General features: G+C 43.0%; 1 protein-coding gene across 7 annotated transcripts in view; it reads right to left on the bottom strand.

Moving 5' to 3' along the window:
* Positions 1-2,831: 2,831 nt before the first annotated feature.
* Positions 2,832-19,265, bottom strand: part of crfb2 (cytokine receptor family member b2) — a 66,028-nt gene continuing 49,594 nt past the window's right edge. For 3 of the 7 annotated variants that reach the window (XM_061791886.1, XM_061791887.1, XM_061791888.1), the window contains one exon: positions 2,832-19,003. In XM_061791886.1, coding sequence (XP_061647870.1) covers positions 18,287-19,003 — 717 coding nt within the window. In that variant the 3' untranslated portion in view covers positions 2,832-18,286. The remainder of the gene's footprint in view (positions 19,004-19,265) is intronic. The other 4 variants (XR_009791062.1, XR_009791064.1, XR_009791065.1 and 1 more) reach the window with 4 other exon arrangements.

The following is a 19,265-nucleotide window of genomic DNA, read 5'->3' as shown; positions in this document are numbered from 1 at the left end:
TTCTGGAAAAGACAAGATAAGGTTCTTCATGGGTGGAGGAGGGGCCCTTCGCATCTTACTGGACGTTGGTTTCAGGCGAGGGGGCATGAGAGGAAGATCTTGGCGTGGTGTGCTTTGGATTCCAATATTGACAATTGTCTTTATCCTGTCCGTCACACCTAGCAGAGAATTTAGGCTATTCGAGTTTTGTTGGCAGCCAATAACTTGATTAACATACTCCTACCAAAGTATTGAAATACAAACAGCAGAGGAATTGACCACAAGGACACTTTTCCAGTTAATAATATAAAGTACTAGCAGCTTACACAAAAACGGCAAAGACAATTAACTGGCATTAATTATCGCGCCCCCCCCAAAAAATAAAAATGTTTTTAAAATATATATATATATATCCACATTACATTGTGGGAATCATGCGGCTTGATGTCAGCATTTGCAGCTACCTCTGACGAGCGATCACATAAAGACTTACATGGCGCTGTTTGGGCTTCCTGTTCATTGCAGTTTGGTTTAGTCTGTGCAGTGTTCTCAAGAATCAGTCTTTTATTTCTTTCTTTTTAATTGACTTTATTTACAGATCACCACACAACTAGCATCTATCGAGCATCAAGCAACTTATTCGCTCGCTATTGGTGTAATATTGTCATGTAGTGCCACCTAGTGTTCCGACTGGGATACCACCGTTGGATAAAATTGTGCTTTATAACATGACAACAAACTTGTTGCTCTTTTCTCTCTTTTTTTTAATTAATCCCTTGTTTTTGATACAAGAAATGCCAAGTTTAAACTGAAACCTACAATTCCAATGAAGTTGGGACGTTGTGTTAAACATAAAAAAAAAAAAAACAATACAATGATTTGCAAATCATGTTCAACCTATATTTAATTGAATACACAACAAAGACAAGATATTTAATGTTCAAATTCCATCCATTTCCTGAGCCGCTCATCCTCACAAGGGTGGCGGGCGTGCTGGAGCCAATCCCAGTTATCATCGGGCAGGAGGCGGGGTACACCCTGAAGTGGTTGCCAGCAAATCGCGGGGCACATTCACACCTACGGGCAATTTTTACTTTTTCAAAAATAATGTATTCACGTGAAAACTTATTCCAAGAATTTCAAATTAGAGGTGGTAACTTCCTTCAATAAAATAAAGTAAGAACAACAATCCTAAAAAGATTCTCAACACACGCGAATGCTTAGAACTACTCGTTTTTGTTCAGAAAATAGTCAAACTACTCCCACAAAACAAAAAAACTCCTTTCAAAAGTATATAAATTAATCTCAAGTACTAATTCCATACACTTACCAATCGCAAAATGGGAAGAACGCCTCTCAGTGTCTGCTGACAATGATTACTGGGCACAAATCTGTAGAAATACATTCACAATTACAAAAAAAAAAACTGTAATTTACAGCTAATCCAGTTCAAAGTACTGGATTCATTTTCCTCAGTTTTGAACTGTAGGATTACGATTTCTCCTAATCATTGTCTGCTGGGTGATTTAAAAGGTATAGATTTTACAAATAAACATGCTCAACCAATACTAGCAATTTTTGTTTTAGCAATTGCTAAAAAACTAATTTTAGTAAACTGGAAAGATAAGCTATCAACATTAAAAAATGTTGTCAGAGTATATAACACGAGAAAATATCTCTGCCAAACGTAATTAGCAAATGGATAACGAGGAAAAATTGGTCAATTTTCATTCAAATGGTGAACCTTGAAGCTTGATTCTGTTTGCTTGGGAAAAAATGTCATACAGAAATGTAATGTGTAATGTAAACGTAATTTAATGTGACCAAATCTTATCTTCTCACTTTAGAAGGTCACCTGAATGGGTCATCGGGTCACTTGCATGTACTTGAACCCCTATCCTTCAGGATCTGCGATGTGGGTCTCTGGGGATGCTGGGCCTATTTCCCCCTCCTCCTCTTGGGTCTAGGTGGGGTCATGTTGCCCTTCTGGGGTGCCGGTCACCGGGCTGCTCTCCGTCCTTGGGTGCCAGGGAGGTGCCGGCGGGCCCAACTACAAACTATGGTGTTGATTCACTATGTTTGATAGACACGCTATTGGCTTTAATTGCCCGTGCTTGGACCACTAATAACAACACAGGTTATACTAACATATCAACTCACAGGTTCTTCCAGGTGTTTAGAGACTGAAAAATAATCCCACCGGACCACTCATCAGTGGCACTGCCTTGCTCATTCCCCACTTCCTTTTCTGTCCTCTCTCATCTAGTTCTCGGTTAGTTGTTGCATGTCCTCACCGGGTGTCCCCCCCGCCCCATCCACAAATAAGAACACGATTTGACTGTTGTAATGTTACTTGTGGTCAAATATCTAGACTGTCTAACTATTGTCCTGCTGTGGTTCGCACCCCTATTTCCCTTGTCCACTCTGTCCCTGTGTCTTTCCCCTAAGACCCTGCATTTTCAATAAACATCAGAATAATTTAAAAATTTTTTAAATAAGCAAAGGGAGTATTTCAAACTCCCCTGTTGCACAGCAAATCTGTTCCAGCACAAAGGCATACAGATCCACCATTCTACAAGGCGATGCAGCTGAACAGGACAGGTTAACAAAAAAATAAAAATACTCGAAAGGACCCCAAATCCAAAGTGTAGGACTTGCGACTTGACTCGGGACTTGAGGGTAAAGACTTAAGACTTACTTGTGACTTGCACAGCAATGACTTGGTGTCCAACCTCCGGTGAATAATAACTGTAATAGGGCAATTCACATTTCCATGTTACACAAGCTGGAGTGCCAGCCAGAATGCAGGAAAGGATAGGTGAAGGCAAGATGGCGGAATAAGGAGGCAGATATATGATGCAATTCAACTTTATCAAATAAAGGGCCAGTCATTCCCACAGTTTCCAATAAACTTTGAATATTGTCCAGTATTGTTCACGTTAATTTTGTCCACTTTTGTGAGGTATTTAGGGTGGCTGAGGTTATGTTGCATGTGTATGTGTGTAATGCTAGTTTGTCTTGTGTGTGTTGTCTCTAAACTAAAGAGAAACAAAGACAATTACTAACTGAAGAGAAGTATACTCACTTAAAGTGTGAATGTGGTTACACATTCACATACACTATACAGAAAATAAGGCACATTAAATAAGGACAAATAGGTACTTAGCTAACAACCGCTAATGCTAACGCAGTAACTGCTAATGTTAACGTTAGCACTTCGACAGGTAGGAGGAGGACTTAACTTCACCAAACCTAATACTAAACACAGAAGTGGCGGCTGCCACTTAACTCTCATGGACACACACTCTGCAAAGGAACACAGAGAGCTTTTGGTCTTAACAGACTTGACGGGTTGTAAATCTAACTGCGTCACACTAATTAACTTCGTAACAACCTCTCGCAGCACCGGTCTCTCTCCTTCCCATTCCCTCGACCGCGCATACACAAGACACGAAGGACCCAGACTTAGCTGGCCGAGCATGCCTACCTGAAGACACAAAATACGTGCGTTTTTTTGTACATCTTGTCCTTGAACTGCTCATTTGCAGCTCTCATATAACCATCAGCGCTGGGGTGTACTGTGATGATGCGCCCAATAGGCCACAGGGACCGAGGAAGCTGGAGCTCCAGCATCAGGATGACAGAGCCCTCTGCGACGTGGGCTGGAGAAGATTGCCACTTCCGGCGGGACAAGAGACCAGGTAGGTACAGCCTGATGAAGGTCCAAAAGTGGTCAGCAAGCACCTGGGCATGCTTCCACCGTCAGTGGGTGTGTAGCTCCCCCCGGGGTACACGACTTGTGGCAGGGAACCATCTTGCCGCACCATCAGCAAACAGTTGGACGTCACATGATTGGGGTCACTGACATCTGAGGGAAAGGCTATGTTAAGGATTCCTTCCACTTCGATGACGACAGTGTGTAGGACCTCTTCCTCCAGGGGCTGTGCTCCGACAGTGGTATACAGAGCTCTCGCTCCCACACAGCTCAATCTCAATCAATCTCAATACGTTAGAAGGCTGCTACTTGGGGGAAAATAAGAGTTCTCGATTACAGCGATTTTACAGTTTTACTCAAACACACACAAAGCACAACAGGAAGTGGAATTTTAGAGAAAATGTAATTAAATCAACAGAGGTAACTATCGGGTAACATACAGAGGGACTCTACTATAAAAATTACAGACAAACGTACGTAAAGAACAAGATATAGGGTATATGACTGAACTCGTAATGTTATCGTGGAATGAGTTGAATCTTAGGGAGAGCAAAGTTGGGACTCGTGTGAGCTTGCTAACTTAAACGCAGACTACTATGCACAGATTTGTACTTTCTACTTTTGTACTGGCCACACCCATCGACTCTGGTTTCCAGTTGAAATTTTGTTCTAGCTGCGTGAGCCACACCCTAAATGGAGGTTGAGACTCGGCATATTAAAAAAAAACAATTCCCAACTATGAAACTTTCTCTCATTCATGGATCAAGAATGTAAAATGATTGCTTAAACTTTAGTCTTGGCAAACCAACTATGTATTGTTCAATACAACATCACTTCGTACTGCTTGGCTTCAAATCAAGAGGAACCGTTCTCAAAGTCTCGTAGCCGGAACTGTAAAACTGACACAATGACACAGACATCAAAGTATATATTTATTTTAAAATATTCATGAATGTTTGTTTTGTTGGTTACAAGCGTGGGAATTCTTCATTGCCATTTGAATTTCCACAGGCAGTGTCTCTAATCACCACTGGGGGTTGGGCAGAGTGGGGGGTTCTGGGTGACCATGTTCCATTGTTCAACAGTCATCAATGACTTCCTTACCCCAAACTTGCAACCAGTATTTATGATTTCAGATTATATAAACCAGGTTTCGTGTGTGCCGTGAAAACAGGCCGCCCGGCTGAGGCTTCAGGAAGCAGGACTGCAAAGGCCATCGGCTCTTGGGGCCTCGAACATGTCCCATAGGGCGTATCCGCTACAACGGTTCCGATTGTGTCATGCCTCGTAGTGGAATCTACTCTTCTTTTTGGTGATTAAAATCCTCATTCAATCAGTGAATAGTTCTGTATTCTACCTGCATCTGTTTGAAATATGCTACGTCCGTGTATAAGAAAAAAATATTTCATCAAAGCAGAAACAAGTGTTTTATTTGGAACACTGAAGCATTGAACTCATCATGGGTGGACGAGGCCTGAGTTGAACCATGCTGAAATCATGAGGTAACCTGACTAATACAATTCCAATGAAGTTGGGACCTTGTGCAAAAGGTGCTAGGAGCTGTTTCCCTGTGGATTTGTGTTTCGCCTCCATCAATCGAATCAAGACATTGGAGGCAAGTATAATTGAATACTAGGGTATTAGTTTTTATTTTAACTTTTTAAAATAAAATGGCAACACTTCGCACAAGTTGCTTAATTACAATTACAAGAATTAGACTGCCGAGGTTCCTCTTTGTACAAGGTTTGATGCACAATATGAATGCGAAATAAAACACAATTTGTGAAAGGTGGCTAAACTTGTTAATACACTAATGTTCCATTTTGAGAACAATGAGAGCATATCTTCTTTCTTTGTATGTCACTGATAAGTCTGCAGGTAAAGATCGACGCATGTTAGTTCATGCATGACATATATATGTAGTCATGGATTTATGTATATATATATATATATATATATATAGAGAGAGAGAAAGAGAGAGAGAGAGAGAGAGAGAGAGAGAGAGATGGCGACCAGTTCAGGGTGTTCCCCGCCTCTCGCCCGAAGACTGGGATAGGCTCCAGAATGCCCGCGACCCGAGTGAGGATAAGTGCTACGGAAAATTAATGAATGATAAATCCTTAGTGTCATAGATATATATAGTTGAGTAGTGGCGAAAACTAATGGAAAATATTAGTATAATTGATAGTACAAATTATGTCTAAATTGGTATAATTGATAGTATGAATTATGTCTAAAATTCGACTGGGATCAGGCCCAGTTATGGTAAACCACCTGTACTGTAAAACGTCCAGCAGATGGTGCCAAAGTGGAGATCTAACATGTCATGCCACTATAGTCTCCTACTCATCCATCCATCCATCCATTTTCTGAGCCGCTTCTCCTCACTAGGGTCGCGGGCTGCTCGAGCCTATCCCAGCAATTTAGAGTAGTCAATGAACCTACCACGCATGTTTTTGGGATGTGGGAGGAAACCGGAGTGCCCGGAGAAAACTCATACTCATTTGCTTGCTTAATGCATATTAGCAGACATATTTAACCTGTAACAGTTTATTACAAATATTGTTGGTCACTAAGGATTAGGAGCCCACAATTATCTGTGTCCACACTGGTATTTGTGAGTGAAAGATGATGAAGCAATACGACCTTTCAGTGTACAAGTGAGAAATTGACAATGAAATGCTGCAAATGAAGTATTTTGTGTCATGTATGTTTCAGGATATGGGAGTATATGTTATGCATACATGTATTATTTCAGGAAAGATTGATCAGAAGTGAGCTTTTTTTCCCCCTCGGAGCAGGAGAGAGTGTTGGCTAACAAGTTATTGTAGGTCGTATCCATAGTAACGCAGGAGAAACGCTGTGTGGTAATAGTGAGAGAGTTGAAATGTACTCACTTACATGGGGAAGTAAAACTGGACTAAACTGGGTTAGACAAGCTAAGGTGAAGATCAAAAGAGGAAGTGAAACTCCAAGGAGAACAAAGGCCTTAGAATAGCTCCTATGGGTGAAACAACAACAAGCCGTGGTTCACTGCCAAACTTAAGCAGCTTCGCCAAGCTAAGGAGGACGCATATCAGAGCGGGGACAGGGCCGTGTATAATTGAGCTAGGAACCTGCTGACTAAAGAAATTAACATTGCAAAGAGGAACTATGCAGCAAAGTTGGAAAAACAGTTTAGCGCTAACGACTCTGAATCAGTCTGGCATGCATTCCAATCGTTGACTAATTACAAGTGATGATCCCCCCAAGCTGAGAACAATAGCACACTACCCAACGACTTGAATACCTTCTACTTCAGATTTGAAAAGGACACTTTTACACCCACCCAGCCAGGCACATCACCGACCACAATCACACCTCTGACTTCTGCGTTAACCATCCACGAACAGGATGTGAGACGCATCTTCAAACAACAAAAGATTTACAAAGCGGCAGGCCCAGACCATGTGTCCCCATCCTGCCTCAAAAGTCTGCGCGGACCAGCTCACGCCAGTCCTCACTCAGATCTTCAATAGATCTCTGGAACTGTGCGAAGTATGATCCTGTTTCAAACGCTCCACCATCATTTCAGTCCCCAAGAAACCTACAATCCCGGGTCTAAATGACTACAGGTTGTCGCCTTGACATCTGTGGTCATGAAGTCCTTTGAACGTCTCGTGCTGGACCACCTGCAGTTTGCCTGCCGAGCAAACAGGTCTGCGGATGATGCAGCCAACATGGGACTGGACTTCATCCTTGAACACCTCGACAGTGCAGGGACCTACACGAGGATCCTGTTTGTGGACTTCAGCTCAACGTTCATCACCATCATCCCTGAACTCCTTTCATCCAAGCTTCTCCAGCTCAGCGTCTCACCTGCCATCTGCCAGTGGATTTACAGCTTCCTGACGGGCAGGACACAGCAGGTGAGGCTGGGAGAGACCACCTCATCCACATGCAGCATCAGCACTGGGGCGCCCCAAGGTTGTGTCCTCTCTCCGCTGCTCTTCTCTCTCTACATGAACGACTGCACCTCCGCGCACCCGGCTGTCAAACTCCTCAAGTTTGCAGATGACACCACTGTCATCGGACTCATCAAGGACGGTAACGAGTCTGCATAGCGGAGCGGCTGGACCTGTGGTGCGGCCGACACAACCTGGAGCTGCACACGCTCAAGACTGTAGAGATGATCGTGGACTTCGGGAGGCATCCTTCGCCACAGCTGCCCCTCACGCTGTCCAGCTGCCTCGTGTCAACTGTCGAGACCTTCAAGTTCCTGGAAATTGCAGTCTCTCAGGACTTGAAGTGGGCGACCAACATCAACTCCGTCGTCAAAAAGGCCCAGCAGAGGATGTACTTCCTGCGGCTTCTGAGAAAGCACGGCCTGCCACGGGAGCTGCTGAGGCAGTTCTACACAGCGGTCATCAAATCAGTCCTGTGTTCTTCCATCACAGTCTGGTTTGGTGCTGCTACAAAAAAGGACAAACTCCGACTGCAACGGACAATCAAAACTGCTGAAAGGATTGTCGGTACCCACCTACCCACCCTTGAGGACTTGTACGCTGCCAGAACTAAGACAAAAGCGTGCAAAATCCTCTCGGACCCTCCGCATCCCGGTCACCAGCTCTTCCAGCTCCTTCCCTCAGGTTGGCGCTACCGATCAATGCAAACTAGAACTAGCAGACATTCCAACAGCTTCTTCCCGATTGCGATCAACTTCTTAAACACCTAACCTACAATTCCATTACAACATGCTGGCAATTTTTTTTACTTGAGTTCATTGTCACATTTCTGTGGGGCCAATCAAACATTACTCGTGCACTCACTGTAGTAGTCTCGCCACGCTGCACTATTTGCATATCTGTTGTTGACCAATACTGGCCACTCATGCCAGAGTAGCATCTGCTCCATTTGCACACTGATTGAGGAGTATCTGCAACATTTGCACAATCAACATTGTCCCAGATTATCGCACTACTCGTCACTTTAAACTGCATACACTCCTCGAAGTCTCGGCGCCCTTTGCACAATGGTCATTGCACCGGACTATTGCTATATTAGTCATTCAAACTGGTCTAAGTGCTAGAGGACTCTGCATCTTTTACACTCTTCTTCTTTTCCTTTGGGCTTGTCCCTTTCGTGGTCGCAACAGCGCATCATCCTTTTCCATGTAAGCCTATCTCCCGCATCCTCCTCTGGAACACCAACTGCCATCATATCTTCCCTCACGACATCCATCAACCTTCTCTTGGTCTGCCTCTAGCTCTTTTGCCTGGCAGCTCCATCCTCATCATCCTTCTACCAATATACTCACTCTCTCCCCTTCGGACGTGTCCAAACCATCGAAGTCTGCTCTCTCTAACCTTGTCTCCAAAACATCGAACCTTGGCTGTCCCTCTGATGAGCTCATTTCTAATTTTATCCAACCTGGTCACTCAGAGAGCGAACCTCAACATCTTCATTTCTGCCACCTCCAGCTCTGCTTCCTGTTGTCTCTTCAGTGCCACTGTCTCTAATCCGTACATCATGGCTGGTCTCACCACTGTTTTATAAACTTTGCCCTTCATCCAAGCAGAGACTCGTCTGTCACATAACACACCTGACACCTTCCTCCACCTGTTCCAACCTGCTTGGACCCGTTTCTTCTCTTCCTGACCACACTCCCCATTGCTCTGGACAGTTGACCCCTAGTATTTAAAGTCCTCCATCCTTGCTATCTCATCTCCCTGTAGCCTCAATCTTCCCCCACTAGCCCTCTCATTCATGGACATATATTCTGTCTTACTTCGGCTAATCTTCATTCCTCTTCTTTCCAGTGCATGCCTCCATATTTCTAACTGTTCCTCCAGCTGCTCCCTGCTTTCACTGCAGATCAAAATGTCATCTGCAAACATCATGGTCCACGGGGATTCCAGTCTAACCTCATCTGTCAGCCTATCCATCACCAGGCTCAGGGCTGATCCCTGATGCAGTCCCACCTCCACCTTAAAATTCATCTGTCACAGCACACCTCACCGCTGTTCTGCTGCCCTCGTACATGTCCTGTAATATTCTAACATACTTCTCTGCCACTCCAGACTTCATCCTTGAACACCTCGCATGCAGTACCACAGTTCCTGTCTGGGTACTCTGTCATAGGCTTTCTCTAGATCTACAAAGACACAATGTAGCTCCTTCTGACCTTTTCTGTACTTTTCCATCAACATCCTCAAGGCAAATAATGCATCTGTGGTACTCTTTCGAGGCAGGAAACCATACTGTTGCTCGCAAATACTCACTTCTGTCCTGAGTCTAGCCGCCACTACTCTTTCCCATAACTTCATTGTGTGGCTCATCAACTTTATTCCTCCATAGTTCCCACAGCTCTGCACATCACCTTTGTTCTTAAAAATGGGCACCAGAACACTTGTCCTCCATTCCTCAGGCATCTTCTCACGCACTAGAATTCTATTGAACAAGCTGGTCAAAAACTCCACAGCCACCTCTCCTAGATGCTTCCATACCTCCACAGGAATGTCATCAGGACCAACTGCCTTTCCATTTTTCATCCTCTTTAATGCCTTCCTAACTTCCCCCTTACTAATCATTGCCACTTCCTGGTCTACCACACTTGCCTCTTCTACTCTCATTTTCCTCATTCATCAACTCCTCGAAGTATTCTTTGCATCTAGCTAGCACACTGCTGGCACCAGTCAACATATTTCCATCTCTATCCTTAATCATCCTAACCTGCTGCACATCCTTCCCATCTCTATCTCTCCGTCTGGCCAGCCTGTATAGATCCTTTTCTCCTTCTTTAGTGTCCAACCTGCCATACATGTCATCATATGCCTCTTGTTTGGCCTTTGCCACCTCTACCTTTGCCCTGTGTCGCATCTCAATGTATTCCTTTCGCCTCTCCTCGGTCCTCTCAGTGTCCCACTTCTTCTTAGCTAACCTTTTTACTTGTATTATTTCCTGTACTGTGAGGTTTCACCACCAAGTCTTCTTCTCTCCTTTCCTGCCAGAAGATACACCAAGTACTCTCCTCCCTGCCTCTCTGATCACCTTGGCTGTAGTGGTCCACCGAGAGCCTGTCTCACCTCTTCCCAAAAAGCTGCACAACACTCGTGCTGTCTCAGCTTCCACCACATGGTTCTCTTCTCTGCCTTTGTCTTCCTAATCTTCCTCCCCACCACCAGAGTCATTTTACACACCATCATCCTATGCTGTCTCCAAGTTCCTTTCCCGGATGCCGTACTTACCCCTCACTTCTTCATCACCCCCTTCACAAACATGTCCATTACAATCTGCACCAATTACGACTCTCTCTCTGTCTGGGATGATCAGAACTACTTCGTCTAGCTCCTTCCAGAATTTCTATTTCATTTTATCTCATTTATGAGTGAGTAGATGTTTCATTTACAGTTCCATCCATCCATCCATCCATTTTCTGAGCCGCTTATCCTCACAAGGGTCGCGGGCGTGCTGGAGCCTATCCTATCTTTGGGCAGGAGGCGGGTTACAACCTGAACTGGTTGCCAGCCAATCGCGGGGAACATACAAACAAACAACCACTCGCACTCACATTCACACCTACGGGCAATTTAGAGTCTTCAATCACCCTACCATGCATGTTTTGGGGATGTGGGAGGTAACCGGAGTGCCTGGAGAAAACCCACGCAGGCACGGGGAGAACATGCAAACTCTACACAGGCGGGGTCGGGATTTGTACCTCGGTCCTCAGAAGTGTGAGGCAGACGCTCTAACCAGTCGTCCACCATGCCGCCATTTACAGTTCATTTCTGTGAATTTCATTTTTTTTTGTTATTTGATGTTTCTGGCCTAGTCAAATACTAATTTAGTGTTTTTATTTTCATGTTTTGAATTTTCAGTTTTTGGACTGTTTTGGTTTTCATCTCAGAGAATCGGCCTGAAACATTTTATTTCATTTATGAGGGTGCAGATGTTTCATGTACAGTTCCTTTTTGTGAAATTCATAATTTTGATTATTTGATGCTTTAGCCCTTGCCAAACGCTATCTATTAAAGTGCCTTTTTTCTGATAATGGAAAAATGTCCCTTGTATTTTAAGACTAATGAGCACAATGTTATTGATGTTAGCAGAAATAACACTTTATCCACACAGCTCATAAATATTTTACCCCAATTCTCAAAAGGTTGTTTCAGCTACAATTTAAACAACGGGTCCCGACTGTCTATCTAGCTATATCCAGCTATCTATCTAGCTATATCCAGCTATCTTGCTAGCTATATCCAGCTAGCTATCTAGCTATATCCAGCTAGCTATCTCGCTATATCTAGCTATATCCAGCTATCCAGCTAGCTATCTCGCTATATCCAGCTATCTAGCTAGCTATCTCGCTATATCCAGCTATCTATCTAGCTATCTCGCTATATCCAGCTATCTATCTAGCTATCTCGCTATATCCAGCTATCTATCTAGCTTCCTCGCTATATCCAGCTATCTAGCTAGCTATATCCAGCTATCTATATCCATCTATCTATCTATCTATATACTAATAACGAAATACATTTAGAATCTAGTTAACGGCCCAAGTAGCAACTTTCTGAAATAACTTCAAAATAACAGGGAACTATATCGGTTGTGAAAGTTGTTGTTTTATCAAAGTGGTTTAACTTCTTTACACACCTGTATGCCAGTAAAAAATTTTAAAAAGTATGAAGTTTTTAGGCCTACCTTCTCCTTACTTACTGCGTTCTCAACATCTACTGTATATCACACAATTGAATGGCGAGTAATTTTCTTTTGCTTTTGCTACCGGTTACATTTTTTTTTATACTCGTATGGCTGTTGCAAAATATTACTTACAAGATATTTGATATAGTCTTTAGACTTACGGACCTATGCACACCTAGCTCTCCCAGCGTGTAAGTGCTATAACATTAGTTTGTTGGTAAATTATGCTTTTATTGTTTTAAAGCTGAATCGCTATGGATAAAATTTTTATTGCAGACTTGTTTGACTTCATCGATCTATCAAACTTACAGAAAGTTTTTTTTTTTTTGAGTTGTCTAACTTAAAGTTAATGATGAGTACACAAATGTGTTGTTTTTTTAAGTGTCAGCTCCCTCAGAAGGTCAATATGACTGTGAAACCATATAATTGTTTAATTGGCTTAACATATTACTGCATATACAGAACAATATGTTGGATAATTAATTTTGAAACCAAAAAGTCCGGGATAATAGTCTGTTCAACTATTATAATAGCTCAAAAACGTATTACATATCTAAGAAGACACCCCATTTTTTGGGGTAAATGCTGTTTTTAGTGTTTTAAAGCTAGGGAGATATATTGTCATGATCCATGCCATGCAGTTCCTCTTTTGGACTTTGGGTGGCGGCGCCTTGCACCTCGTCTCTCCCTCGCCCCGGCAATAAGCATCACCTGGCCCGTGCACCTGTCTTCAACCATCACGCATTACTGCCTGCATTTAAAGCCTGTCATACTTCCATGTTTTTGTGGTATGCAAGTAACTATCAGACGACCCGCATCTATACTCACCCGATCTGCTTCTCTTCCGTCTCCAGTGTTCCTCCCGTGCTCGCTGTCTGCTTCATCACCTGCTCACGTTCCTGCTTCCTGCTCGCTCCTTGTCCAGATGGTCCACCACCTCGCCTTGGATATCCTTCCCAGAGCCAACGCGCAATGGCTCCAATCCAATTCCCATGACTTTGAATCGTGACATATATGGTCTTAATGCATACTGGAACATTAGCCATCCAAACTTCTCCTTCAGATGGTGACATGGTAAGATATTTGTTTTCTACCTTTGTCAATAGTAATGAAAAGTAATGGTTTAATGTTGATAGCTGCTATGTGTCAAAAATCTTTCTGATTATCCTAGCAACGAAAGCATTAATGTACACAGAGCACCCCATATTGACAGAAAAAAACGGAATTGTGGAAAGCTTTGCAGATTGATGAAAAACTGAAATATCACACAGCCATAAGTATTCAGACCCTTTGCTCATTATTTAGTAGAAGCACCCTTTTCAGCTAATACAGCCATGACTCTTTTTGGGAATGATGTAACAAGTTTTTCACACCTGGGTTTGGGGCTCCTCTGCCAGTCCTCCTTGGAGATCCTCTCCAGTTTTGTTAGGTTGGATGGTGAATGTTTGTGGACAACCATTTTCAGGTCTCTCCAGAGATGCTCAATTGGGTTTAAGTCAGGGCTCTGGCTGGGCCATTCAAAAACAGTCACCCCTCCTCTCTCCCAGACATTTGCCCGGGAATGTTCTAGGGGTGAACTCGCGTGACCCCTCCCCCGATGTGTTTATTGCTTTACAAGAGACTATTATATTTCAGGTTATTATTTTTTTGTTGCTAATATTCTTTCATTTTGAATTTGATGCCTGCAACGTGTTCCAAAAAAAGCTAGGACAGGGGCAACAAAACACAGAAAGTGTTTTGTTGCTCAAAAAACAGTTTGGAACATTCCATTGCTGAGCAGGTTAATTGGAAACAGATGAGTATCAGATTGTGTATAAAAGGAGAATCCCCAAAAGGCTCAGTTGACAAGTAAGGATTGTGCGAGCTTCAACACTTTGAACAACTGTGTGAGCAAATAGTCCAACAGTTTAAGAACGTTTCTGAACATAAAGTTGCAAGGAATTTAGGGATTTCATCATCAAATCTGGAGAAATCTCTGCACCTAAGCGCAAAGGGCAAAAACCAACATTACATTCCTGTGACCTTCGATCCTTCAGGCGGCACTGTATTCAAAACTGCATCATTGTGTGAAGGATATTGCCATGTGGGCTCAGGAACATTGTCGGTTAACACAGTTTGTCGCTACAATTACAAATGGAAGAAAAAAACTCTACCATGTAAAGAGAAAATAATATATCAACACCCAGAAACGCCACCGGCTTCTTTGGGCCTGAGCTCATCTGAGATGGACTGATCCAAAGTGGAAAAGTGTGCCGTGGTCTGAGTCCCCATAACAAATTGTTTTGGTAAATCATGGACGTTGTGTCCTTTGGGACGAAGAGGAAAAGGACCATCCGGATCGGTGCAAAGTTCAAAAGCCAGCATCTGTGACGCAATTGGAATGTGTTGGTGCCCAAGGCATCGATAATGTGCATGTCTGTGAAGACACCATTAATGCTAAAAGGTACATACAGGTTTTGGAGCAACATATGCTGCCATCCAAGCAACGTGCTTTTCAGGGACATCCCCGCTTATTTCAGCAAGACAAGAGTGTGAGTATCAGACTGGCCTGCTAGCAGTCCAGTCCAGACCTGTCTCCCATTGAAAATGTGTGGCACATTATGAAGTGCAAAATACGATGACGAAGACCCCGGGGTGTTGAGCAAATTAATTTGTACATCAAGCAAGCATGGGAAAAAAATTCCACCTACAAACCTTCAACCATTAGTGTCCTTAGTTCCCAAGCACCAATTGAATATTGCTAAAAGGAAAGGTGATGGAACACTGTGGTAAACGTCCCCCTTTCCCTGCTTTTTTTGCAATGTTGCAGGCATCAAATTTGAAATGAGTGAATATTTGCAAAAAACAAAGCTTATCAGTTTGAACATTAAAAATATCTTGCCTTTGTAATATATTAAAAATGACTTGCAAATCATAGTATTCTTATTTACATTTTACACAATGTCCAATCTTCCTTTGATTTGTAAAAGAAAGTAAGCAAGATGAATAAATTGTTAAAATTAGCAATGCACTGACATTTCACCGGCCAAAATGTTTGAGCCAATAGTGAATTTTGTGTTTCGGACCAAAAGATTTTTGACATTGAGATAAAAAGGCCGAAAAACGTTATTTATTAATGCTAAATCATAGCCTTGCTGTGGCCAACGCACAATCTTGTACACTACATAGTAAAGAAATGTTTGTGATTTGGTAATTGTCAAGATTGTTAAAATCTAAATTGCTCTTCAAATTGCAATTGACTGGCGACCAGTTCAGGGTGTTTCATGCCTTTCACCCCGAGTTAGCGGAGATAAGCGCTAGCACGCCTGTGACTCTGGTGAGGAAAATGGATGGGAAGGGGTCCAGAAGACATAATGAGCCTCACTGTCAAGAGAACCTTATCAGCATCTCAGCATTGGCCAGGACAAAACTGTCCAGTGTAAAGACAAACATTATGTATTTAAAAACATATCACAACTTGGTAAAATATGACATCTGATACTGTTAATCTTTCCTCTCGAGTGATCTGTGAAATCCCTCACGAAGAAAATATGTTGGGATTCACAGTAAGCTGTTTAAAACGGGAGTCGAAATGTGGTTAATGATGGAAAATACAACTTTTGGGGTTATTTTTGTGGTCAGTGATCATTTTGGAGAAGTACACATTCCTTCAAATTCTCACAGCATTGTGTTAACGAGTTTAAATTGTGCAGACTATTTGATAATTGAGTGTTTTTACTCTTCCTACATTTTCTCTGGGCTACCCTTCAGCCTTTTTTCAGTCTTCTTCCGTTTTCCAAGGAAAGTTTGTTTTTGTTTAACATTTGTATTTGCTGGGGCAACTGAGTCCAAGCTCCTCTGAAGTTAAAATCACCAACCAAACCATTCAAGGGTGGAGGTGAGATGAGAACATTAGTGAAGTTTGCAGTCATTTCAGAGGTGAGATAGTTTCCTTACAGTTCGCACGCACATAAGGCTGCCACTGAATAAAACTGGTAATATATCTATTAAAAAAAAAAGAAACGCAGCAGTGGTCAGAAACAGCCAAGTCAACAAAACGAAACAGACAAGCAATAAGAAAAAACTAAGTCCAGAGGTCAAATGAAATGGGTTTGGCGGTCAGTGTGTTCATTCTTATTGACGCTTTCCTGCCTCCCCTCCCACTATCTCGCACAGAGATGGAGAAGCTAATATGGTGGAGAGGTCTGTCTAAGAACTGGAGATGCAGCTGGACCCGGCCAAGTGTCAGTTAAAAACAAACAGTCAAGTTTATGATCTAAAATGTGATCATTTACAACAAAGAGCATACATTTAAAAGTGCCATATTGAGGATGATGGATGGTTTAATGGCTTTTTTTATAATGTAATGTAATGTGGTTTGTGGTGTTGTGGCAGTGACCAGGTGGGATGATGTTCGGTAATATTCCTGAATTGTGTGATGGCATTGAAATAATGAATACGATAATAGTCTTCTTCTATGAGAGTGGTGGTTTGTATGTGTGTGTAGGGGGGGGTGTTACAGAGGTTGTATAGAAGGAACATTAGGAGAAGCGTAACCTCTGGGAGCAGAATCCTCAGCCACCTCGACCCAGGTGGTGCTATGCAGCAGGTAGCCGGATCGCACCCCAGTGTGTCCCCCAAGGGAGCTACAGCCGTCTTCATCGCAAGTCTGCTCATTCATGATCTCGGGAGTCGAGGGAGGTGAGCCATGAAGCTGGCAATCATAGACTCCTTCAGGCTTGTTTATATACTTGCGCGCTGACGTTACTGCGGCTGTCCCGCGCGTAGTTTTCAACCCACTTGCACTGTTTTGAAAATGTGCTGCAGTTCCCCTCCAAGTCAGGGGGTGTCGCTACGGCTGGTATTGAATAGGACACCACAGGGTGGAGTTTCCGCTGCATTTTTTTTGGGCCATTTCCAGTAGCCGTTTTTACTTTCCTTTCAGTAACAAGGAACAAAGCAACAACAATGGCGACCGCGACAGAACAAATGGACCTAGATGACCAGATGATACGTTTAATTATGCTGCAAAATCGATCGAGAAGGCGGCGACGTAGATGGTATGTAGAACCAATGGGCACGCTGGTACGTCATCACAGCATGTGAGTAAAACGGACCAATCATGAGAGATGATCCCCGCGCCGTCGGGTGTGCGGCAAGCTATGCAGACATGCTGCGTGGGGCAATTCGTCGGTCGCGTGATGTGATGCGGGCGTTGTCGGACGCGCGACCGCGGGAGCATAGAGTCTTTTACTCTGGAGCTCCATCGACAGACAGCGGACAACCTGTGGCAGGTTAGCAAAGGTATTATTTTCAGGTCTTTTTTGTTAATGCTATGCACTATTGTTTAATGTCACTCGTTTTTTCTTTTTGGTGATATCCGTTCTCAAAGATCAGATCGCGACACCCCTACAAGCAACCACTCAGGTCACTCATGCCTGGGGCTGACTATGCCTACAACTATGAAGCAGAAACACCACGTGCCCCACAGTACCGCTCACTAAAATATACAGCATACAGACTGCATAGCAAGCGTGCTAGAAAGTAGTGTGTTAATGAAGTCATTACTTGTACAGTGAGATGTTTTATGATGATGATGACAGTTCCATTATTTACTATGGATATGTACTTTCCCAATCTGAGGTGAACCACCACCCCTGACGAGATTCATTCCACCTTAGAGGTTCCATTTTGTGATCCTCGCAGACTTAGTCACTCTTAACATCTTCAAGGCAGCTCCTTTTGGATTCTTGTTTGTCGGTTCAACTGAGATTCAAATTTTAATACTCCAAATGTGTTTCTTTAAAGGGTAAATTAATCCCAAATTAACTGTATAACACAGAGTTTTGAAGTTCGAGATTTGATGGAAATGAATTTTGATCAGTACTTTCACTAGCTGACACAAAACTGACCTGGAATATATAGTATATCCTACAAGGTACATGATGGGCGGCTTATGTATGAAAAATATTCACATTGCTGATCATCATCATCAACAGGGCAGGAGGTTCCTTCAATGGGTCCTTCGGTAGTGTTGCAAGTTTCTGGAACCATCACTGACATGCCGTCATGCTCCTCCCAATCGATGGCATCCACATTCGATTGGTCAAAAATGTTTTTCTCCTCCGTTTCCTCCACATACCTTCCCAAAATTAGAGAGTGGAGGTTAACATCTCTGTTGTCTGTTTTTCCAACCACCCCAATTTCCAGCTCGATCGGCTGTATCCTCTCTGCCGTTAAACTAGCTTGGTATGAAACCGGACTGTTGGCTGAGTTCAAGAGACAGTCAGAAAGTGAGGCTGTGTCTATGGTTGACTGTTTGGATGCACCATTTAAATAGGCTTGAGGCTGTGGACAAAAAACACCTACAGAGAAAAAGCCAGAGTTTGAGTTTGAAGTGTTGCTTGGGAGTGGTTCAGGCTGAGCTAATAAAGGAAGTGTTGGGGACGACGAGGAGAGTAAGTTGGCGGCCAAATGCATTTTGTAATCACTTCCATAGCCAGAAGAGTCTTCTACATCCCAAAGAGCTGATGTTCGACAGTCCTTCTCTTCACTTGGAGAGTGCAGTGTTGGTATCATTGAGAGGGAAGACAAGAAGGCTTTGTGGGGCACAAAAACCCGGACCTCTTTACTGTGATGGATGGATGTCTAAAACACAAAAAGAAAGACATCAGAAAATCATGACAATACATTGAAACAAAAGTGTAACACATCAGCTAAAAGACCTCAAACTGTTAAATGAACAAATATCCAACCTTATTTAACAATTGTCAGTAGGTGAAACGGCTGTCTAGAGTACTGAAAAAATGATTGGAGGACTCGACGAGCAACATACTTATCAAAGTCAACAATGACAGTGAAACTCCAAAGTCAAAGAAAATTTTGAATTTGTGTGTGGCGCCATACGAAG

This window comes from Phyllopteryx taeniolatus, chromosome 12 (genome assembly GCF_024500385.1).
Source record: "Phyllopteryx taeniolatus isolate TA_2022b chromosome 12, UOR_Ptae_1.2, whole genome shotgun sequence".
Classification (NCBI taxonomy): domain Eukaryota; kingdom Metazoa; phylum Chordata; class Actinopteri; order Syngnathiformes; family Syngnathidae; genus Phyllopteryx; species Phyllopteryx taeniolatus.
Note: the sequence above shows the minus strand (reverse complement) of the source record. Positions and strands in the feature narration are given on the sequence as shown.